General features: G+C 42.4%; 1 protein-coding gene across 2 annotated transcripts in view; it reads right to left on the reverse strand.

The window, feature by feature from the left end:
• The window catches only part of taf1b (TATA box binding protein (Tbp)-associated factor, RNA polymerase I, B), a 118,100-nt gene that overhangs the window by 45,976 nt on the left and 47,172 nt on the right, over window positions 1-24,952 (reverse strand). For both annotated transcript variants that reach the window (XM_063037834.1, XM_063037837.1), the window contains exons 6-8: window positions 24,226-24,373; window positions 21,732-21,894; window positions 18,310-18,409 (exon numbers count right to left, since the gene is read on the reverse strand). In XM_063037834.1, coding sequence (XP_062893904.1) covers window positions 18,310-18,409; window positions 21,732-21,894; window positions 24,226-24,373 — 411 coding nt within the window. The remainder of the gene's footprint in view (window positions 1-18,309; window positions 18,410-21,731; window positions 21,895-24,225; window positions 24,374-24,952) is intronic.

The following is a 24,952-nucleotide window of genomic DNA, read 5'->3' on the forward strand; positions in this document are numbered from 1 at the left end:
CAGCACGACAGTAGAAAAGGCCATGGACTGACATGTTGGAATGGGAATGGGAAGTGGAATTAAAATGGGTGGCCACTGGGAGATCTCGCTTTTTCTAGTGGACAGAACATAGGTACACAGTGAAGTGGTCTCCCAATCTATGTCAGGTCTCACCAAATTACAGGAGCCCACACTGGGAGCAATGGATACAGCAGATGACCCCAACAAATTCACAGATGAAGTGTCGCCTCACCTGGAAGAACTGTTTGGGGCCCTAAATGGCAGTGAGGGAGGAGCTGTAGGGGCAGGTGTAACATTTGTTCCACATGCAAGGATAAGTGCCAGGAGAGAGATCAATAGGAAAAGACGAATGGACAAAGGAGCATAGGGAGTGATCCCTGCAGAAAACAGAAAGTGGGAGGGGGGGGGAGGGAAAGATGTGTTTAGTGGTGGGATCCCATTGGAGATGGTGGTAGTTGCAGAGAATTACGTTCTGTACGCAGAGGCTGGTGGGGTGAAAGGTAAGAACAAGAGGAACACTATCCTTGTGGGGTGAAGGGAGGATGGGGTGAGGGCCGACGTGCTTGAGGGCAGCGTTGGAGGAAGGGCAGCTCCTTTCTTTGAAGGAGGAGGACATCTGAGAACAGCTGCGGTGGTGACAGAGGAATTGAGGAAGGGGATGGCATTTTTACAAGTAACGTTGGGATAAGGTATAGTCCAGGCAGCTGTGAGAGTTACATACATCAAAGTTGCTGGTGAACGCAGCAGGCCAAGCAGCATCTGTAGGAAGAGGTGCAGTCGACGTTTCAGGCCGAGACCCTTCGTCAGGACTAACTGAAGGAAGAGTGAGTAAGGGATTTGAAAGTAGGAGGGGGAAGGGGAGATCCAAAATGATAGGAGAAGACAGGAGGGGGAGGGATAGAGCCGAGAGCTGGACAGGTGATAGGCAAAAGGGGATAGGAGAGGATCATGGGACAGGAGGTCTGGGAAGAAAGACAAGGGGGGAGGCTGACCCAGAGGATGGGCAAGAGGTATATTCAGAGGGACAGAGGGAGAAAAAGGAGAGTGAGAAAAAGAATGTGTGCATAAAAATGAGTAACAGATGGGGTACGAGGGGGAGGTGGGGCCTTAGCGGAAGTTAGAGAAGTCGATGTTCATGCCATCAGGTTGGAGGCTACCCAGACGGAATATAAGGTGTTGTTCCTCCAACCTGAGTGTGGCTTCATCTTTACAGTAGAGGAGGCCGTGGATAGACATGTCAGAATGGGAATGGGATGTGGAATTAAAATGTGTGGCCACTGGGAGATCCTGCTTTCTCTGGCGGACAGAGCGTAGATGTTCAGCAAAGCGGTCTCCCAGTCTGTGTCGGGTCTCGCCAATATATAAAAGGCCACATCGGGAGCACCGGACGCAGTATATCACCCCAGTCGACTCACAGGTGAAGTGATGCCTCACCTGGAAGGACTGTTTGGGGCCCTGAATGGTGGTAAGGGAGGAAGTGTAAGGGCATGTGTAGCACTTGTTCCGCTTACACGGATAAGTGCCAGGAGGGAGATCAGTGGGGAGGGATGGAGGGGACGAATGGACAAGGGAGTTACGTAGGGAGCGATCCCTGCGGAATGCAGAGAGAGGGGGGGAGGGAAAGATGTGCTTAGTGGTGGGATCCCGTTGGAGGGGTGGCGGAAGTTACGGAGAATAATATGTTGGACCCGGAGGCTGGTGGGGTGGTAGGTGAGGACCAGGGTAACCCTATTCCTAGTGAGGTGGTGGGAGGATGGAGTGAGAGCAGATGTACGTGAAATGGGGGAGATGCGTTTAAGAGCAGAGTTGATAGTGGAGGAAGGGAAGCCCCTTTCTTTAAAAAAGGAAGACATCTCCCTCGTCCTAGAATGAAAAGCCTCATCCTGAGAGCAGATGCGGCAGAGACGGAGGAATTGCGAGAAGGGGATGGCGTTTTTGCAAGAGACAGGGTGAGAAGAGGAATAGTCCAGATAGCTGTGAGAGTCAGTAGGCTTATAGTAGACATCAGTGGATAAGCTGTCTCCAGAGACAGAGACAGAAAGATCTAGAAAGGGGAGGGAGGTGTCGGAAATGGACCAGGTAAACTTGAGGGCAGGGTGAAAGTTGGAGGCAAAGTTAATAAAGTCAACGAGTTCTGCATGCGTGCAGGAAGCAGCGCCAATGCAGTCGTCGATGTAGCGAAGGAAAAGTGGGGGACAGATACCAGAGTAGGCACGGAACATAGATTGTTCCACAAACCCAACAAAAAGGCAGGCATAGCTAGGACCCATACGGGTGCCCATAGCTACACCTTTAATTTGGAGGAAGTGGGAGGAGCCAAAGGAGAAATTATTAAGAGTAAGGACTAATTCCGCTAGACGGAGTAGAGTGGTGGTACAGGGGAACTGATTAGGTCTGGAATCCAAAAAAAAGCGTAGAGCTTTGAGAACTTCCTGATGGGGGATGGAAGTATATAAGGACTGGTCATCCATGGTGAAAATAAAGCGGTGGGGGCCAGGGAACTTAAAATCATCGAAAAGTTTAAGAACGTGAGAAGTGTCACGAACATAGATCGGAAGGGATTGAACAAGGGGTGATAAAACAGTGTCGAGGTATGCAGAAATGAGTTCGGTGGGGCAGGAGCAAGCTGAGACAATAGGTCGGCCAGGACAGGCAGGTTTGTGGATCTTGGGTAGGAGGTAGAAACGGGAAGTGCGGGGTGTGGGAACTATAAGGTTGGTAGCAGTGGATGGGAGATCCCCTGAGCGGATAAAGTCGGTGATGGTGTGGGAGACAATGGCCTGGTGCTCCTTAGTGGGGTCACGATCGAGGGGTAAATAAGAGGAGGTATCCGCGAGTTGTCGCTGTGCCTCGGCAAGGTAGAGGTCAGTACGCCAGACTACAACAGCACCCCCCTTATCGGCGGGTTTAATAATAAGGTTAGGATTAGTGCGGAGAGAGTGGAGAGCAGAGCGTTCCGAAGGAGTGAGGTTGGAATGGGGACAAGGTGCAGTGAAGTCGAGACGGTTGATGTCCCGTCGGCAGTTAGCGATAAAGAGATCCAGAGCAGGCAGAAGACCAGAGCGTGGTGAGCAATAAAGAGATCCAGAGCAGGCAGAAGACCAGAGCGGGGTGAGCAATAAAGAGATCCAGAGCAGGCAGAAGACCAGAGCGGGGTGAGCAATAAAGAGATCCAGAGCAGGCAGAAGACCAGAGCGGGGTGAGCAATAAAGAGATCCAGAGCAGGCAGAGCAGGCTGTGAGAGTTAGTGGGTTTATAATAGACATCAGTAGATAAGCTGTCTGCAGAGATAGAGACAGAGAGATTGAGAAAGGGGAGAAGGTGTCAGAAATGGACCAGGTAAATTTGAGGGCAGGGTGGAAGTTGGAGGCAAAGTTGGTGAAGTCGAGGAGCTCCGCATGGCTGCAGGAAGCAGCACCAATGTAGTCGTTGATGTAGCGTAGGAAAAGTTGGGGAACAGATACCAGTGTAGGCGTGGAACATAGACTGTTCCACATAGTTGACAAAATTACAGGCATAGCTGGGACCCGTGCCAGTGACAAAGTCTTTAAAATGAGTTTATTACAAGTAAGCAAAAACACAAAGAGAACACATTACAATTTGAGTTAGGAATGTGGGAGGAGGAGAGAGCGGTTTCTATTTGCAGGTCTAGGTATAATTTTAGGTTTAATAATAATAATAATTCCAGGTATGAAAAATAATTTTCTGGGCTGCCATCTTCCAAAGGGAAAAGGGAAATTAAGACTAGTCACATGTAGCTAAAGGGCATTCAATTAATTTGGAAGTTAATTCAAAAGATAATTTGCAAATTGCTACCTTAAAATAAGCTGCACAGGAATAGTTACTTCACAAGAATAAATAATTTTACTCCATTCTCAGTCAAAAAACTTCACTGATTTGGTTTCTGGATGATAATCCACTTTTCATCAACAGACAGACATACATACATGGTTTTGCTAAGAAGTGGCTTCTTTGGTGTGGAAACTGCTCCATGTTTTATAAGGTTTTGCTGAGAATCTTTACTGTTAGGGGCAATATGATACAGCAGCAAGGTAGATGTTGGACCTTCACTGTGGACATATTTAGTACAAGGTCCATATGCATTCTGTTCTGAGAATGGGGTAAAAGCACTACAAAAATATTTTGAAACGCTGTAATTTTATCAAATGGTATCAGACACAAACAAGAGTAAAAACAAGGTAAAATAGAAGCATCTGTGGATATTTTCTAGCTTTCATATTGTAGATCGGTGTCTTGTTTTATTAAGCTGACTTTATTCTCAGGAAATTATTACTGAGTAGCTGGTTGAAAATAGTTCTGATTGAAGTCATTGTCTCTGACGGTGGTGTCTGAAAAGAGGATGTTGTCCAAGTTGCATGCCATCTTGGACAATGTCTCCCATCCACTACATAATGTACTGGGTGGGTACAGGAGTACATTCAGCCAGAGACTCATTCCACCGAGATGCAACACTGAGCGTCATAGGAAGTCATTCCTGCCTGTGGCTATCAAACTTTACAACTCCTCCCTTGGAGGGTCAGACACCCTGAGCCGATAGGCTGGTTTTGGACTTACTTCCATCTGGCATAATTTACATATTATTATTTAATTATTTATGGTTTTATATTGCTATATTTATACTCTATTCTTGGTTGGTGCAACTGTAACGAAACCCAATTTCCCTCGGGATCAATAAAGTATGTCTATCTATCTATCTATCTATCTGGACAGTACTTTGGGATCAAGGGTGACTTGCATCCAGTGGAAGTAAGGGCCCCAAGGTGGTAAATGAGGCTGAAGTTGTAATTATAGTTTCTTTCTCAACCAGGGTAGGTGGTGGTTGGGTTTTGCGGGTGTCTGCACCATCTGCTTATACAAAGGCTCTGTGTGCTCCCAATGCACAGCAGGGATTCTCAACACCATCTCAAAACCACCTTCTGCAGGGGATTTTGTATCTTCAAGACAGTTTCAGGAAAATGCTTGATATTTTTCCCCATATTTTCCTGGTAATTTTGTCCTAGGTGACAGAATTGCCCAGCATAGTCAGCTGAGAATAACTAGGGTCTCAGTAGCTGAGAGAGAGGGCAGTGATGTTAGTTCGTATGTCCATTCAGTGTATTTAAACGATTTTGTATATGTGACATTAATGTGCTTTTAAAAAAAAAGTGCTTTAAGATGCTGCTAAAAGTAGTCCAGGTCTCATAATGAAAGAAGAGCAAGGGTCACTGCTGCCTTGTATATCACAATTGCGTGCCAAATAGGAAGACAACGTTCATGCACTCTTTTCATTATATTGATGACATGCTGTACTGGCACATTAAAGGAGGTGCTGAATTTTATCATTCATGTCTACTTTCATAGAGAAATGGCTCCCAAGATATGAGAGGTTTTCCATGAACATTTATTGCACATGCAGCAGGACAGATTGGTAGGGAACTTTTGTCTTGCAAATGTTGAATACAACGCCCATCCTCTTGTATGCTTCTCAGACCATATGATGGTGTGCAACCTAGTCCTCGAGCATGTGCAAATTCAGCATCATCAAGATATAGTGCAGCTCAGCTACTAAAGTCAGGGTTACTTTGGTTCTCCGGTATTGGAGGTTGAAAAGTTTCTCATTTGATTTGAAGATTAGCTCTACTCCTGTGGGAAATTTGTCAGAAGCAAGATCAAACATTGCCACAAGGGCGATTGAAGAAATACATTGTGGCAATGATACAGACATGTTTGGCACCAGAATTCACTGACAGTGGTTCTGTTGTATATTCATTTGTTGATATCATGACTTGCAAACCTGCATGGAGAAAACCCAAGACAAGATGAGTTTCTACGGACAACTTAATTTGAGGAAGATGCTCAACGTCTCTCCTGATTGATGAGGTGAAGAGATGTTGCTGTTTGATGTATTTTTTTGGAACAGGTTGCCAGTGAAGATCATCTCTAATGTGCCTCTGGATGGGAGGAATCCATAGTGATTCAAGGACCTGCTCTTCAAACACCATGACGAGTGATGGACAAGGAATTAGCCATGAAATTCCCTATGGAACCCCCTCCCCCCATAATTCCTGCAGCTGGTCATGTTACAGAACCTCACATATTCCCTAAATTTCCCTCCACCTCCCAGATGGGCAATGAGGCAATGGGTTTGTGACTGAAGTCCTTCACCACCAAGTTTTAGCATTTCAGTGGAGATACCATCTACCACCAAGGTCTTGTTATTTCTGAGCTTGGATATGTTCTTCCCTGCTTGTTCTTGGTCAGGAGTGCTGACCCAGACAAACTGCTCATGAACAGCATCATAGTGGAGAATGTCTTTTAGGTGTACCTTCCATTATCTGTTAAATCCTATGCTGTTTCTTAATTCTCTCCTGGTTTCTGGTTCCCAGTAGTTTGACTTTTTTTTTTAAGTGTTGAACCACCCACATATCATGGCTGTAGACAATTTACAGAGCCACCTGCATTCTCTCCATCCTCCATCTTTCCCCTGGAAAAGCAGAGCTTCCAGTTGAGCATCACCTTATGTTTCCAGTTAATTCTCTTCCAATCACTCTTCATTCTCCTTGTTATAAAAATCAAGAATTTCCTGGCAGGTGCCAATTATAGCAAACTTCAGAGCAGCCCTTAAACTCTGGAGACTCTGTGGTCGTATTAGCTGGGAATTGACAGGTTGTTCGTGTAGCACTGTCAGACAAAAGGCAGCTTTGTGGAGTTTTTGAGGAAATTCATGATTGATCTTCAGGTAGTAATATTCCTGTTGGTACTGGTGTTTCTGAGCCATAAAATGGATTAGATGACAGCCAGTCCAGCAGCCATTGATGCGTGTCATGGCATAGATGATATTCATATTTCTGCAGCCCCTTGCATGGACAATGAAATAATCTGGCAGGCACCAGCACCTGCATAAAAGGTATTGTGAAACAAGAAAATATATCATAATCAACTTGTTCTAAGGCAACACTTATAAAAGGTAAATCATAATCATAGTAGGATTTTTTTTGCAGATTAGGGGAATTAAGAGTTTTGGGGAAAAGGCAGGTAGGTGGAGATGAATCCATGTCCAGATCAGCCATGATCTTATTGAATGGCGGAGCTGGCTCGACGGGCCAGATGGTAGTCTTGCTCCTATTTCTTATGTAATCAGGAACCCTCAAATTTCTTTCTCACTAAACTTAGTTAGAAGAATTAAATCTTACTGAAACACACAAGATCCTAAGGAGTCCCAACAGGAGGCTCAGCTTCTAGTTGAGATGTTTTCGTGAGAAGTAGAATCTTGAACACAAGAACATGGTCATCTAATACCGATATACATAAGAAATTTCTCCTTGCTGAGAGTGGTGAATCTCTGGAATTCTCTGTCCCAGAGTATTAGGAGTACTTAAAGGGCAGGTTGGTACAATTTTGTAGAACAAGGCAACTGGCTACTATAGTGATCTGGCACAGAGGAGGATTTGAGGCTTATGGTAGATCATCCATGATTATATTGAATGATGAGGCAGATTTGAGGGGTCAAGTGGCCTACTCCTGCTATTATTTTCTTGCGTTTTAGCATGCAACCGAGGGAGCACCGTGAACAAATGTATTTTTATGCTTTATTCATGCATTGCTGTTTTTGCTGAAAACAGTTAAATAACATGGACTATGAATTACAATTGGAACCTTATTTAGTTGCCCATTGGATAAATATAAAAGGAAAATTGGTACCTATTGAGATATTATGTCACATTCTCAAAGTTCATAGTAAATATATCAATATATCGCGTGCGCGGCCACTTCGGTGATGATATCTGTTATCTGTCAAGTAGGGGACCGTGCACAATTCTGATTTGATGGAGATGGACGTGAGAGTATGGTGGAACATCTGGAAAACTTCTGAAATGCCTGCTTCGCTGCCGCTGCTACTGTGTGGTAACCGGAATCTCCGGAGCTGAAGGCCCCAAAATCCTCGGCTTTGCGTGTTTCAGTGGCCGGGGAGAGGTCAAAGGCGCTCGGCAGAGGATGGCGCTCGGGAGGCTGCATCGGAGAGGCTGGTCAGAAGCTCGAAGTTTTCGGACGGATGGACTCAGTGTTGGCTGTGGTTGGCTGCTTCCAAGGTATCGGCAAGTTGACGGTGCCTGGAGGTTTATGGCAGGGAGTTTCTCCCTTTTGCCACCTGCTATCAGGGACTCGGGAGTCGATCGACTCGGGACTTTGAGACTTTATTTACCGTGCCCATGGTCTGTTCTTCATCAAATTATGGTATTGCTTTGCACTGCTGTAACTATATGCTATAATTATGTGGCTCTGTCAGTGTTAGTCTTTGGTTTGTCTTGTTTTCTGTGATATCACGCCGGAGAAACATTGTATCATTTCTTAATGTATGTATGCATTTCTAAATGACAATAAAAGAGGACTGAGTGTTCTCATAATCTAATCATCATGGTACATATATGTCACCATATACTACCTGAGAATCATTTTCTTGTGGGCATTCACAGTAGAATCGCAATAGAATCAATGAAATAATGCACACAACAAATATGAACAAACAACAAGCTGTGCAAATACAAAAAGAGAGAGAACGACAATGGTAATACACAAATAAGCACTAAATATTGAGAACATGAGTTGTAGAGTCCTTAACAGTGAGTCTGTAGGTTGTGGAATCAGTTCAGTGTTGGAGTGAGTGAAGATGAGTGAAGTTATCCTCTCTGGTTCAAAAGCTGATGGTAGACAGGAAATAACTGCTCCTGAACCTGGTGGCGTGGGACCTGAGGCTCCTGTACCTCCTTCCTAATGGCAGCAGCAAGAAGAGAACATGGCTTGGATGATGGGGGTCCGTTGTGATGGATTCTAATTTCCTGCGACAGTGCTCCTTATAAAAGAGAGCAGTTTGTGGGAGTCGGCCATTTTTCTCGGCGGTTGATCGGGACAGGACTGCGCAAGCGCATGTAAGTCAGTCCGTGAAGCAGCGGGAGTATTTAAAAGAGAGCAGTTTGATGGAGCGGGCGACTTTGTAGCGGGCAACAAAGTAGAGGGAGACAGAGTAGGAAGGCTTTGGCTTGAGAGGCTTCGGCGAGCAGAGGCTGAGGATGAACTTTGCTCCAAGTGAGGCAAGGCCGGGTAAGTTCCTTTAACAGGAGAACGGTCTGCAGCGGTATTTTATTTGAAGCAAGGAAGGCGGCGAGGCTGTAGCGTATTGGGTAGGTCATGACAGCTGAGATCAGCCCCGTGGTTTGTTCATCCTGTAGCATGTGGGAAATCAGGGATACTTCCAGTGTCCCTGACGACTATGTGTGCAGGAAATGTGTCCAGCTGCAGCTTCTGGCAGACCACATTGAGCGGCTGGAGCTGCGACTGGATTCATACTGGAGCATCCGCGATGCTGAGAAAGTCGTGAGTAGCACGTTCAGTGAGTTGGCCACACCTCAGGTAAAGGATACACAGGCAGAAAGGGAATGGGTGGCCAGCAAACAGCGTAGCGGTAGGCAGGTAGTGCAGGAGTCCCCTGAGGTCATCTCCCTCCTAAACAGATATACTGTTTTGGATACTGTTGGGGGAGATGTCTCAACAGGGGACGGCAGCAGCAGCCGAGTTCATGGCACCATGGATGGCTCTGCGGCACAGGAGGGAAGGAAAAGCAGTGGGGGAGCTATCATGATAGGGGATTCGATTGTAAGGGGAATAGATAGGCGTTTCTGCGGCCGCAAATGAGACTCCAGGAGGGTATGTTGCCTCCCTGGTGCAAGGGTCAAGGATGTCTCTGAGCGGCTGCAGGAAATTCTGGAGTGGGAGGGTGAACAGCCAGTGGTCGTGGTGCACGTAGGTACCAACGATATAGATAAAAACGGGATGAGGTCCTACAAGGTTAATTTAGGGAGTTAAGAGATAAACTAAAAAGTAGGACCACAAAGGTAATAATCTCTGGATTACTACCAGTGCCACGTGCTAGTCAGAGTAGAAATAGGAGGATATTTCAGATGAATCCGTGGCTTGAAAAATGGTGCAAGGGGGAGGGATTCAGATTTCTGGGGCATTGGAACCAGTTCTGAAGAAGGTGGGACCGGTACAAACAGGACGGTCTGCACCTGGGCTGGACTGGAACCAATGTCCTAGGGGGAGCGTTTGCTACTGTTGTTCAGGAGAATTTAAACTAATGTGGCAGGTGGAAGGGAACAAGTGCAGAGAGACAGAGGGGTGTAAAATGAAGGAAGAAGCAAAAAGTAGTAAGGTGAAAAGTAAAAGTGGCAGGCCGGCAAATCCAGGGCAAAAATCAAAAAGGGACACTTTTCAATATAATTGTATAAGGGCTAAGAGTGTTGTAAAAGCAAGCCTGAAGGATTTGTGTGTCAATGCAAGAAGCATTCATAACAAGGTGGATGAATTGAATGTGCAGATAGTTATTAATGAATATGATATAGTTGGGATCACAGAGACATGGCTCCAGGGTGACCAAGGATGGGAGCTCAACGTTCAGGGATATTCAATATTCAGGAGGGATAGACATGAAAGAAAAGGAGGTGGGGTGGCATTGCTGGTTAGAGAGGAGATTAACGCAATAGAAAGGAAGGACATTAGCTGGGAGGATGTGGAATCGATATGAGTAGAGCTGCATAACACTAAGGGTCAGAAAACGCTGGTGAGAGTTGTGTACAGGCCACCTAATAGTAGTAGTGAGGTTGGGGATGGCACTAAACAGGAAATTAGAGATGCGTGCAATAAAGGAACAGCAGTTATAATGGGCGACTTCAATCTATATATAGATTGGGTGAACCAAATTGGTAAGGGTGCTGAGGAAGAGGATTTCTCGGAATGTATGCGGATAGTTTTCTGAACCAACATGTCGAGGAACCAACTAGAGAGCAGGCCATTCTGGACTGGGTATTGAGCAATGAGGAAGGGTTAGTTAGCAATCTTGTCGTGCGAGGCCCTTTGGGTAAGAGTGACCATAATATGGTGGAATTCTTCATTAAGATGGAGAGTGACATAGTTAATTCAGTAACAAAGGTTCTGAACTTAAAGAAGGGTAACTTTGAAGGTATGAGATGTGAATTAGTTAAGATAGACTGGCAAATGATACTTAAAGGGTTGACGGTGGATATGCAATGGCAAGCATTTAAAGATTGCATGGATGAACTGCAACAATTGTTCATCCCAGTTTGGCAAAAGAATAAACCAGGGAAGGTAGTGCACCCGTGACTGACAAGGGAAATTAGGGATAGTATCAATTCCAAAGAAGAAACATACAAATTAGCCAGAAAAAGCAGCACACCTGAGGACTGGGAGAAATTCAGAGTCCAGCAGAGGAGGACAAAGGGCTTAATTAGGAAAGGGAAAAAAGATTATGAGAGAAAGCTGGCAGGGAACATAAAAACTGACTGTAAAAGCTTTTATAGATATGTGAAAAGAAAAAGATTGGTTAAGACAAATGTAGGTCCCTTACAGTCAGAAACAGGTGAATTGATCATGGGGAACAAGAACATGGCAGACCAATTGAATAACTACTTTGGTTCTGTCTTCACTAAGGAGGACATAAATACTCTTCCGGAAATAGTAGGGGACCGAGGGTCTAGTGAGATGGAAGAACTGAGGGAAATACATGTTAGTAGCGAAGTGGTGTTCGGTAAATTGAAGGGATTGAAGGCAGATAAATCCCCAGGGCCAGATGGTCTGCATCCCAGAGTGCTTAAGGAAGTAGCACAAGAAATAGTGGATGCATTAGTGATAATTTTTCAAAACTCTTTAGATTTTGGATTAGTTCCTGAGGATTGGAGGGTGGCTAATGTAACCCCGCTTTTTAAAAAAGGAGGGAGAGAGGAACCGGGGAATTATAGACCGGTAAGCCTGACATCGATGGTGGGGAAAATGCTAGAGTCAGTTATCAAGGATGTGATAACAGCACATTTGGAAAGCGGTGAAATCATCAGACGAAGTCAGCTTGGATTTGTGAAAGGAAAATCATGTCTGACGAATCTCATTTTTTGAGGATTTTGAGGATGTAACTAGTAGTTTGGATAGGGGAGAACCAGTGGATGTGGTATATTTGGATTTTCAAAAGGCTTTTGACAAGGTCCCACACAGGAGATTAGTGTGCAAACTTAAAGCACACCGTATTGGGGGTATGGTATTGATGTGGATAGAGAATTGGTTGGCAGACAGGAAGCAAAGAGTGAGAATAAACGGGACCTTTTCAGAATGGCAGGCAGTGACTAGTGGGGTACCGCAAGGCTCAGTGCTGGGACCCCAGCTGTTTACAATATATATTAATACTTAGACGAGGGAATTAAATGCAGCATCTCCAAGTTTGCAGATGACACGAAGCTGGGCGGCAGTGTTAGCTGTGAGGAGGCTGTGAAGAGAATGCAGGGTGACTTGGATAGGTTGGGTGAGTGGGCAAACTCATGGCAGATGCAATTTAATGTGGATAAATGTGAGGTTATCCACTTTGGTGGCAAGAACAGGAAAACAGATTATTATCTGAATGGTGGCCGATTAGGAATAGGGGAGGTGCAATGAGACCTGGGTGTCATTATACACCAGTCATTGAAAGTGGGCATGCAGGTACAGCAGGCGGTGAAAAAGGTGAATGGTATGCTGGCATTCATAGCAAGACGATTCGAGTATAGGAGCAGGGAGGTACTACTGCAGTTGTACAAGGCCTTGGTGAGACCACACCTAGAGTACTGTGTGCAGTTTTGGTCCCCTAATCTGAGGAAAGACATTCTTGCCATAGAGGGAGTACAAAGAAGGTTCACCAGATTGATTTCTGGGATGGCAGGACTTTCATATGATGAAAGACTGGATCGGCTAGGCTTACACTCTCTGGAATTTAGAAGATTGAGGGGGGATCTTTTTGAAACGTAAAGGGATTGGACAGGCTAGATGTAGGAAGATTGTTCCTGATTTTGGGGAAGTCCAGAACGAGGACTCACAGTTTGAGGATAAAGGGGAAGCCTTTTAGGACCGAGATGAGGAAAAACTTCTTCACACAGAGAGTGAAATTTTCTGCCACAGGAAACAGTTGAGGCCAGTTCATTGGCTATATTTAAGAGGGAGCTAGATAAGGCCCTTGTGGCTAAAGGGATCAGGGGGTATGGGGAGAAGGCAGGTACAGGGTTCTGAGTTGAATGATCAGCCATGATCGTACTGAATGGCGGTGCAGGCTCGAAGGGCCGAATGGCCTATTCCTGCACCTATTTTCTATGTTTCTATGTTTCTATAAATGTGCTCAATGGTAGGAAAGGCTTCACCCTTGGTGGATTGGGCTGTATCCACTAATTTTTGTAGGCTTTTCCAATGAAGGGCATATTTCCATATCAGGCCATTATGCAACCAGTCAGTATACTCTCCACTGAGCATCTATAGAAGTTTGTCAAAGTTTTAGATGACATGCTGAATCTTCATGAACGTCGAAAAAAGTAGCGGCACTGCTATGCCTTCTTTGTAATAGCAGTTACAAGCCGGTCCCAGGACAGATCCTTTGAAATGATAACGCTGAGCAATTTAAAGTTGCTGACCCTCTCCACCTCTGATCCCCAGATGAGGACTGGCTCATGGACCTCCAGTTTCTTCCTCCTGTAGTCAATAATCAGCTCTTTGATTTTGCTGACATTAAGTGAGATGTATTTGTTGTGGCACCATTCAAACAGATTTTCAGTCTCCCTCCTATACGCTGATTTGTCAGCACTTTTGATTTAGCCAACAGCGGTGACGTCAGCAAACTTGAGTACAGCATTGGAGCATTAATTAAATAAGGAATTCCATATTTATAGAAAATTAGATGTTTTAAAAAGCATTCTGGGAAAAACCCAGTACTGCGCAAAAGTCTTAGGCGTTACAGATTTTTTTTACAGTAAATAAACTTTGTTTTAGATATTTATTTTTGTCTTCTGTATTCATGTCAGTAGAAAAGTGCAAATTTTAGATTTCCAGACAATTATTTTACAAAAAATTAAATGTTAGAGAATTTTTGTAATTACTTTAAAGACACAACCTATAAGGTAATAGGTCATTTTACAAATAAAAACTTGATTATCTTGTAGGTATATAGCCCAGTGCATGATTAAACAAAGATAACCAACAATCAATAACATAATGCGTTGTATGAACTAACCCGATTAAGTGAAACTGAAATGGGGAAATGGGTGTAGAAGGAGACAAACTGGGTGAAGGACAGCCAAACTAAAAGGTGAGGGGATGGCAGATATGACAGTTTAACCTTCAGATCATCAATTCTTATACTATAGCAAGAGTAAGTATAGCAACAAGACAACAGGTGGCCATCCTGCATCAGCAAGGTCTCTTCCAAGCAGAAATGTCACAACAGACAGGAATTTAAAGGTGTGCTGTCCAAGCTCCTCTGAAGAAACACAAAGAAATGGGGGAGGTTGAGGACCAGAAATGCAGTAAGAGATACATGGAAACAACTGGCCATGGAAACTGACTGCAGCAGACAAGAGACACAACAAACTTATGTCCCTTCTAAATCGGAAGTAGTTCAGCACTGCTATCAGCTCTGAATTCACAGAAACCACTGGAACTCAAGTACACCCCTCTACAGTCTGAATGTTCTTCGTGGAAGAGTTGTTGCCAAAAAGCCATTCCTCCGAAGTGGAAACAAAGCCAAGAGATTTACCTACACATAAAAGCAAGGACTGAGGTGCTGAACAACGGTAACAAGTGTCCTGGACCGACAAGTTAAAATTTTGAAACAGGACACAGTTTATCAACAGAACAGCTGGACAGTACTACATGGATGAGAGTCTGCAGCCAACAGTGAAAACGGCAGAGGTTCCCTACAGGTTTGGGGCTGTATTTTTCCAAATGGAGTTGGTGATCCGGTCAGAATTAATGGAATCCTCAATGCTGAAAAGAACAAGTAGATTCTCATCCATCACGCAATATCATCAGGGAGGTGTCTGATCGGTCTCAACTTTATTCTGCAGCAGGACAATGACCCCAAACACACAGCAAAGGTCATAAAGACTATCTGCAAAAAGAAGAATGAGGAGTTCTGCAAAAGATTGTATGGCCTCCACAGATCCCTGATCTCAACATCATCAAGGTATCTGGGATTACCTGGAGAGACAGAAGCAAGTGAGACAGCCGAAGTCTGCAGAAGACTTGTGCATGTTCTCCAAGATGCTTGGAATAACAGCCAACCAGCTGATTTTCTTATAAAACTGTATGACAGCGTACCTAACAGAATTGATGCAGTTTGAAAGGCAAAGGATGGTTATACCAAATATTGATTTGTTTTGTTTTACTGTTTACTACTCTTTTGCAGGAACATACTGATATTTAGAAACTTCTTGTTTCATTATTTTTAAAGCATCTTTGCTTTACAGAATTTCTTTACATGTGCCTAAAACTTTTTGCACTGTACTGTCAATAGAATGCAATATGAAAACAAAAAAAAAGAATTTCTCTTTAACAACAAGGGCACATACTATTGTTCTAATTGCACAAAGAAATCCACATAGAAACTCAAGTGGAAAGAGAATGTAGATATTAAGGAAGAGGGTGTGCTGGAGCTTTTGGAAAGCATCAAGTTGGATAAGTCACCGGGATCAGATGGGATGTACCCCAGGCTACTGTGGGAGGCGAAAAGGAGACTGCTGAGCCTCTGGCCATGACCTTTGCATCATCAATGGGGACGAGAGAGGTTCCGGAGGATTGGAGGGTTGTGGATGCTGTTCCATTATTCAAGAAAGGAAGTAGAGATAGCCCAGGAAATTATAGACCAGTGAGTCTTACTTCAGTGGTTGGTAAGTTGATGGAAAAGATCCTGAGGCAGGATTGATGAACATTTGGAGAGGTATAATATGATTAGGAATAGCCAGCATGGCTTTGTCAAAGGCAGGCTGTGCCTTACGAGCCTGATTGAATTTTTTGAGGATGTGACTACACACATTGATGAAGGTAGAGCAGTAGATCTAGAGTATATGGATTTCAGCAAGGCATTTGATAAGGTATCCCATGCAAGGATTATTGAGAAAGGAAGGAGGCATGGGGACCTTCCTTTGTGGATCCAGGATTGGCTTGCCCACAGAAGGCAAAGAGGGGGTGTAGACGGGTCATATTCTGCATGGAGGTCGGACAACAGTGGACTGCCTCAGGAATCTGTTCTAGGACCACTTCTCCGTGATTTTTATAAATGACCTGGATGAGCAAGTTGAGGGATGGGTTAGTAAATTTGCAATCTTAGACCTAGAAGTTGTTAACATGTTTGCACTATTTTACTGCATGTAAATTAGCAAAAGGAATGAGATGTACCGGTTTAACTAGTCCTGGATGAATCCAAAAGCTTCTTTTAAGTAGTGATAATTTTCAATGGATGTATCCTTGCACTATAGATTTATTTTTTCTGTCTATTAAATTCATTTTTTGTTGATTATACCCATTATTATTTTGAAAAAATTAACAAAATATTAGGATGAAGTGCAGTAATAATTATGCGTAATTTTATATAGCAGTTTAATTAACTTGTAGATCTTTCATACACATATTGATTTAAGGATTAAATGAAATGTCTTCTGTAGGTTAAATATTTATGGTGGTAGTAGAAATTTAACTTTGGTTTAAAGTGAATTAGATTCACAAAGGTTGGGAGTATTGTGGATAGTGTGGAGGGCTGTCAGAGGTTACAGCGGGACATTGATAGGATGCAAAACTGGGCTGAGAAGTGGTAAATGGAGTTCAACTCAGATAAGTGTGGGGTGGTTCATTTTGGTAGGTCAAATATGATGGCAGAATATAGTATTATGGTAAGACTCTTGGCAGTGTGGAGGATCAGAGAGATCTTGGGGTCCGAGTCCACAGGACGTTCTAAGCTGCTGTGCAGGTTGACTCTGTGGTTAAGAAAGCATATGGTGCATTGGCCTTCATCAATCATGGGATTGAGTTTAAGAGCCGAGAGGTAATGTTACAGCTATATAAGACCTTAGGTAGACCCCACTTGGAGTACTGTGTTCAGTTCTGGTCACCTCACTACAGGAAAGATGTGGAAACTATAGAAAGAGTGCAGAGGAGATTTACAAGGATGTTGCCTGGACTGGCAAGCATGCCTTATGAGAATAAGTTGAGTGAACTTGGCTTTTTCTCCTTGGAACGACGTTGGATGAGAGGTGACCTGTTAGAAGTGTATAACATGAGGAAAGGCATTGATCTTGTGGATAGTCAGTGGCTTTTTCCGAAGGCTGAAATGGCTAGCACGAGAGGGTACAGTTTTCAGGTGCTTGGAAGTAGGTACAGAGGAGATGTCAGGGGTAAGTTTTTTTACGCAGAGAGTGGTGATTGCGTGGAATGGGCTACCGGCGACAGTGGTGGTGGCTAATATGATAGGGTCTTTTAACAGACTCCTGGACAGGTACACGGAGCTCAGAAAAATAGAGCGCTATGAGTAACCCTGGGTAATTTCTAAGGTAAGGACATGTTCGGCACAGTTTTGTGGGCCAAAGGGACTGTATTGTGCTGTAGGTTTTTTATGTTCTATGTTTTTATGAGAAGCTGTTATAATATCCCAAGGCAATACTGAAATAGAATTGTTGGTGTGGAACCTTTCTACTTCTTTTAAAATCATGATATTCTCACAAAATATATTCAAAAATAATAATTAGGTACACTCAAGATGAACACCTATGACCTAAGTGGGGAAAAATACCAGGCACAGACAGGAAGCACTGAAACAAACAGCATTCTCTTCAGCTCACAAAATGAGAAACAAAGCACAGGATATTTGCTATATCACGCTGAGCATCTTACAAGAGCATATTAAAGATCATCAATAAAAATAATAAAACTAGCCCATAAAATAGTCAAGTTCATCAAACATAAAATCCCTCAAACTCCAATGCATATTGTACCTTCATGCAGATGTGCATCCATATATTGATTTGTATTTTCTTTAATTGGTCCATGAGTAACAGATGGGACATTTCCTCAATATGAGCAAATCCAATAGAATTTTTTTTAAAATATCCTCACACATTTTTGGAACTACGTAATTCAAACACAAAATTCTTTGTATTCTTAGAAGAGCAATTGTTGTCCCGAAAGAGCCCTCAGTTGTGTACTAGATATGCTTTTGGTGGATGACTATTGCACCATTTACCATATCTTGTAGTACTGCTCAGACTGGTTAGAGCAAACCTACTAATTACATGCAAAACAAGGAAATGGAAATTCTACACTTTCTTGTAGTAAGAATAATTGACATCATCATAAGGCAACATAAGAAGTTGGTAAATGATATAATGTTGTCATCTACTTTCACAAAATTACTTTAGTATCAACAGCATATTTCTTTCAATTTAGGAAGATGTACATCTTTACCTGCACTTGAAAGATACGAATGTCTGGTCCATAAAGTTTCATCTCTTCAGGAAAATACTGGAAAGTATTTATATATGGTATATGTAGCTCTGAGACAAATCTATTATTTAAAAAAATGCATATTAAAAAAATATAAAAGGTTAAACTGAATTTCAGAATGGTATAGAAGTTGCATTCCCCTAACAAATGCTCATTTCATTGGCAATCCAAGTTGCTTTAAAATTATGGGCCAAAGTCTCCCAGCTTCTTAAAAAGGTCAAACTTTTTCCTTCCCCAATTTCCAACCACCAAAATTCTGGCCTGAATCATTAATCACTATTTAAAAATAAGGAAGTCAAACATTACTAAATCCTGTCACAAAATGTAGGTACAGCATGAAAATTTAGACATCCATAATGCCAATATTCCCCAAAGAGGAAACTCTATAATCAAAATAAATGGCAGAAAATGAATTTGCTCCTGTACAGTAACATTTTTGTTGTCAAACACAACAAGGTGCTTCATATTAAGCATTGAACAATGCAGTCAATGGTAGTAATAAAATGACTTGCAATCACCTTGGGTGAGATATCTTGGAGTCCCTGTGACAAAATACCAAGTTTGGGTCATTTTCAGGCACTGACTCGTACCAGCTCTCAGAAAGAGAACAGTCTCTACATTGAGCTCAATGGAATTGTGATTTACACCCAATAGTTCGATGAATAAAATAGGGACCTATCCTTGACTAACCTTCCAACTTGAAAACAGGAATAAACATTTTGAAATCAAGGCATTATTTAATTTGGTATAATTGTCAAGCACAGCATGACAACACACAGAATGGTATGAGTTAGGACAAAGCCAGCAAGTCTTTTAGATGTTCGTATTTGCCAAGGATCCAAAGTGAGAGGCAACAAAGAGTTTATTGGCAAAGGTCATAGGAAATAGTTTCTCACCAAAATTTGCTATTGATGTAGCCCCAATAATACAAGAATAAAAAGATAATCTGCTATCTGACAATTCAGAAATCCCAATGATAGAGTATCGAAGGATTGGGAAACTTTTAAAGAACAACAGAAGGTAACTAAAAAGGCAATACGTGGAGAGAAAATGAGGTATGAAGGTAAACTAGCCAAGAATATAAAGGAGGATAGTAAAAGCTTCTTTAGGTATGTGAAAAGGAAAAGAATAGTTAAGACCAAAATTGGGCCCTTGAAGACAGAAACGGGGGAATTTATTACGGGGAACAAGGAAATGGCAGACGAGTTGAACAGGTACTTTGGATCTGTCTTCACTACAATCTCCCAGATGTAATAGTGGCCAAAGGACCTAGGGTAATGGATGAATTGAAGGAAATTTATATTAGGCAGGAAATGGTGTTGGATAGGCTGTTGGGTCTGAAGGCTGATAAGTCCCCGGGACCTGATGGTCTGCATCCCAGGGTACTTAAGGAGGTGGCTTTAGAAATCGTGGATGCATTGGTAATCATTTTCCAATGTTCTATAGATTCAGGATCAGTTCCTGTGGATTGGAGGGTAGTTAATGTTGTCCCTCTCTTCAAGAAAGGAGGAAGAGTGAAAACAGGGAATTATAGACCAGTTAGCCTGACGTCGGTGGTGGGAAAGATGCTGGAGTCAATTATAAAAGATGAAATTATGACACATCTGGATAGCAGTAACAGGATTGGTCCGAGTCAGCATGGATTTACGAGGGGAAATCGTGCTTGACTAACCTTCTGGAATTTTTTGAGGATGTAACTATGAAAATGGACAAGGGAGAGCCAGTTGATATAGTGTACCTGGACTTTCAGAAAGCTTTTGATAAAGTCCCACATAGGACATTAGTGGGCAAAATTAGGGCACATGGCATTGGGGGCAGAGTACTGACATGGATTGAAAATTGGCTGGCTGACAGAAAACAAAGAGTAGCGATTAACGGGTCCCTTTCGGAATGGCAGGCGGTGACCAGCAGGGTACCGCAGGGTTCAGTGCTGGGGCCGCAGCTGTTTACAATATATATTAATGATTTAGATGAGGGAATTAAAAGTAACATTAGCAAATTTGCCGATGACACAAAGCTGGGTGGCAGTGTGAAATGTGAGGAGGATGTTATGAGAATGCAGGGTGACTTGGACAGGCTGGGTGAGTGGGCAGATGCATGGCAGATGCAGTTTAATGTGGATAAATGTGAGGTTATCCACTTTGGTGGTAAGAACGGGAAGGCAGATTATTATCTAAATGGAGTCAAGTTAGGAAAAGGGGAAGCACCATGAGATCTAGGTGTTCTTGTACATCAGTCACTGAAAGCAAGCATGCAAGTACAGCAGGCAGTGAAGAAAGCTAATGGCATGCTGGCTTTCATAACAAGGGGAATTGAGTATAAGAGCAAAGAGGTCCTTCTGCAGCTGTACAGGGCCCTGGTGAGACCACACCTGGAGTACCGTGTGCAGTTTTGGTCTCCAAATTTGAGGAAGGACATTATTGCTATTGAGGGAGTGCAGCGTAGGTTCACAAGGTTAATTCCCGGGATTGCGGGACTGTCATATATTGAAAGATTGGAGCGACTGGGCTTGTATACTCTGGAATTTAGAAGGCTGAGAGGGGATCTCATTGAAACATATAAGATTATTAAGGGATTGGACACACTGGAGGCAGGAAGCATGTTCCCGCTGATGGGTGAGTCCAGAACCAGAGGCCACAGTTTAAGCCATTTAGAAAGGAGTTGAGGAAAAACTTTTTCACCCAGAGAGTGGTGGATATATGGAATGCTCTGCCCCAGAAGGCTGTGGAGACCAAGTCTCTGGATGCTTTCAAAAAAAGAGATAGATAGAGCTCTTAAAGATAGCAGAATCAAAGGTTATGGGGATAAGGCAGGAACTGGATACTGATTGTGGATGATCAGCCATGATTACAGTGAATGGCGGTGCTGGCTCAAAGGGCCAAATGGCCTACTCCTGCACCTATTGTCTATTGTCTATCTTGCTCACTGGGTATCAATTCCTTGATTTCCTTTCCACCCATTGGTGTTCTGGTTTTGTTTCCTTTACACATCCTGGGATAACTGGAAAACTTACTATGTGACATCTAAAGAAGTGACTCATTCACCAGAACAACATCAAATACTCTTGAAACTCTGTTATTCCAGCATTGCCAAAGTTAAGAGTGTGTGAGATTAATGGAATTATACACTGGCAGTTAATAGAGGAAACTGCATTTGTAAACAGAGCTATTCTCTCTGCAGGAGAATTTTTTTTTTGAGTGTGACCTCCACACTTCTAATTAGCAGATTATACAAAAGTCAAAACATTAATTTTATGCTGCTTCTTTCTGACCTAGAAATTCACACATTTGCAAAAGGCAATTAGACTTATGGGATCTTACAAAAGCAATTCAACTGAAACATAATTGCATTTTCCTAGCAGTATTAGAGTGCCATTGCCTTACCGTAGGAGATCTGCAAGAGTAACTGCTTCTCTGAGCCAAAGCAGTCCCAAGTAACAAAATGCTAGTGTCATTGGCATGGACATCAATAACCTTTTACGACATGCAGCACGCAAATAAAGGCTACCATCAACAGATCCTGATCGTACAGATGATGTATCATCCTCTAACAAAGAAAAGAATTGCAATACTTATGTACTTTTCTGAAAACATAAAATAACCCCATTTTCTTTCCCTTCACAATTTGTTTCAGGACTAGGGTTACTAAAGCATTCGACAAAATGCTTTTGTCGAATGTGTCGACATATGTCAATATGTCGACATATCGACATTCCACAAAACTAATTCCATGATTGGAATACATTTGTTCAAACAAGGACATCTAGATATTGCTGTGAATGATTCTGCAAGATCCTCCAAGCGACACTGATTTTTCCAAAATCAACTTGGAGATTGACATACAGAGATTAAGAGAGTGAGAACTTGGGCTAATTGCCCTCTACATAGAGAAAGAACTCAAATAATCAATACCAGATTTAAGGAGTCACAAACAAATCAATTCTCACAGATTTTAATGGGAATTTATAATGCTAGAATCTGTGAAAGACCACAATAATAGCTAATTTTAAAACACTCTTGCATGTTTTTTTAATTTAAAACTATAATATTTTTAGACAATGTGTTTTAAACCTACCTTATGACCTGTAAATTTGGATTATATTTTCCAAGTTTTTCTAAGTTTAAAATATTTAAGGATTTTAAAGTTTTTGAATATTTTTAAAAGTTTAAAATCAAAGCAAGTCAGACAAAATTTAGTGCATGACAGCCAACTGTTAATTTCTTATTCAATTTCTAACTTAGTGAGTGGTACAGCCCTAATTTTACACTCACAAGATATCACTTTATGGGACAAATAAAAATCTCCAAATCAATTTCAGAATGATCAACATAATAACATAAGAAATAGGAGCAGGAGTAGGCCATCCAGCCCATCAAGCCTGCCCTGCCATTCAATAAGATCATGGCTGATCATCCGTAAACTCAGCTCTATCTACCTGCCTTTTCCCCATAACCCTTAATTCCCCTACTGTGTAAAAACCTATCTAACTGTTTCTTAAATATATTTGGTGAAGAAGTCTCAACTGCTTCCCTGGGCAGCGAATTCCACAGATTCACCACTCTCTGGGAAAAACAGTTTCTCCTCATCTCCATCCTAAATCTTCTCCCATGAATCTTGAGGCAATGTCCCCTAATTCTAGTCTCACCTACCGATGGAAACAACTTTCCTACTTCTAACTTATCTATCCCTTTCAAAATTTTGTATATTTCTATAAGATCCCCTCTCATTCTTCTGAACTCCAAAGAGTATAGTCCCAGGCGACTCAATTTTCCCTCATAGGTTAACCCCTTCATCCCTGGAATCAACTTGGTGAACCTCCTCTGCACTGCTTCCAACGCCAGTATATCCTTCCTCAGGTGTGGAGACCAGAACTACACACAGTACTCCAGGTGCGGCCTCACCAGTACCCTGTATAGTTGCAGCATGACCTCTCTGCTCTTGAATTCAATCCCCCTAGCAATGAAGGCCAACATTCCGTTTGCCTTCTTAATAACCTGTTGTACCTGCAAGCCAACTTTTTGCAATTCATGAACAAGCACTCCCAAGTCCCTCTGCACAACAGCATGCTGCAATCTTTCACCATTTAAATAATAATCTGCTCCTCTATTATTCCTTCCAAAGTGCACGATCTCGCATTTACCAACGTTGTATTCCATCTGCTAGACCTTGGCCCACTCACTTAACCTATCTATATCCCTCTGCAGACTCTCCACATCCTCTGCACAATTTGCTTTTCCACTCAGTTTAGTGTCATCAGTAAATTTTGCTACGCTACACTCAGTCCCCTCTTCCAAATCATCACTGTAAATGGTAAACAGCTGCGGGCCCAGCACTGACCCCTGCAGCACCCCACTCACCACAGACTGCCAACCAGAGAAACACCCATTTATACCAACTCTGCCTTCTATCGGTTAACCAATCCACTATCCATGCCAATACACTTCCTCCAACTCCATGCATCCATATCTTATTTGTAAGTCTCTTGTGCGGCACCATATCCAACGCCTTCTGGAAATCCAAGTATATGACGTCCACTTGTTTCTCTCTATCCACTGCACTCATTATGTCCTCAAAGAACTTCAGTAAGTTTGTTAAAGAGGACCTGCCCTTTCTGAATCCATGCTGCGTCTGTCTAATGGAACCACACCTTTCTAAATGTTTCGCTTTTTCAAAGTGTGCATTTAAAATAAGTTCAGTAGTGAGCAATGCCAACCGATCTGTCTACTTGACTCCAGGACATAATAACATTGTGGAAATGGGAGTGGATAGTAACATATTTTAATAGGAAATGATATGGGTAAGTAACAAAAACCTCATCTCAAGTGATTATATAGTGTAACTTAGAAACAGTAAAATGTTATCAAAACATGCTTATACCTGATAAAAACGCATTTCTGGATATGTCAATACTGTTGTTTTGAGAGGTACATTCAGAATTATTTTCAAGTAATGAAGGGCATCCACGCAAGGATAATATATCTGTCTCGGTGTCAAATCCAGATGAGCTAGAATTTGCTTCTGAGTTCTGTTTTAAGATGGAAATAGCAAGGTAAGAGAAAAGAGAAAATTGTTAAAGGAAAGCGTTTAATTTCAGGAGTTTGCTCAGGCAATGTAAGTAAAATTAATAAGCCCATCATTGTAGATCTTTTTTAATAATACATCACTATGATTGCATTGAATTAAATACAGAGTTTGGCCATTTAACACCAACTTGGTTCCGGATAATTTTGATAAGCAATTCACCTTTGTTTAATATTACATTAATGTCAATGTGCAATTAAATTCATATCCAGATTTGAGGGGAAAAAACCACCCCAACTTTTGTAATATGTCCAATCCATTCAAAGTTCTGAAGACCTATTATATTAACTGATTTCTTTTCTGTTGCCTAATCTGCTGATTACTTTCAACTTTCTCCTGTTATTACATTCATTATTAGGATGAAAATAAACCAATTAATTTGCCATGCATGTTTTTGGTAAAACTGATGGGTTGAGCACATCTTGTACTCCCCTCACAGGAAGGCCACCTGATAGTGCTGCCAACGTTGCTGATGAGGTGGAGTAGCACCCAGGTTGTGGGAATAAGGGCCTTGATTTCAGAC

The sequence above is a fragment of the Mobula hypostoma genome, chromosome 2 (assembly GCF_963921235.1).
Source record: "Mobula hypostoma chromosome 2, sMobHyp1.1, whole genome shotgun sequence".
In the NCBI taxonomy this organism is placed as follows: Eukaryota; Metazoa; Chordata; class Chondrichthyes; order Myliobatiformes; family Myliobatidae; genus Mobula; species Mobula hypostoma.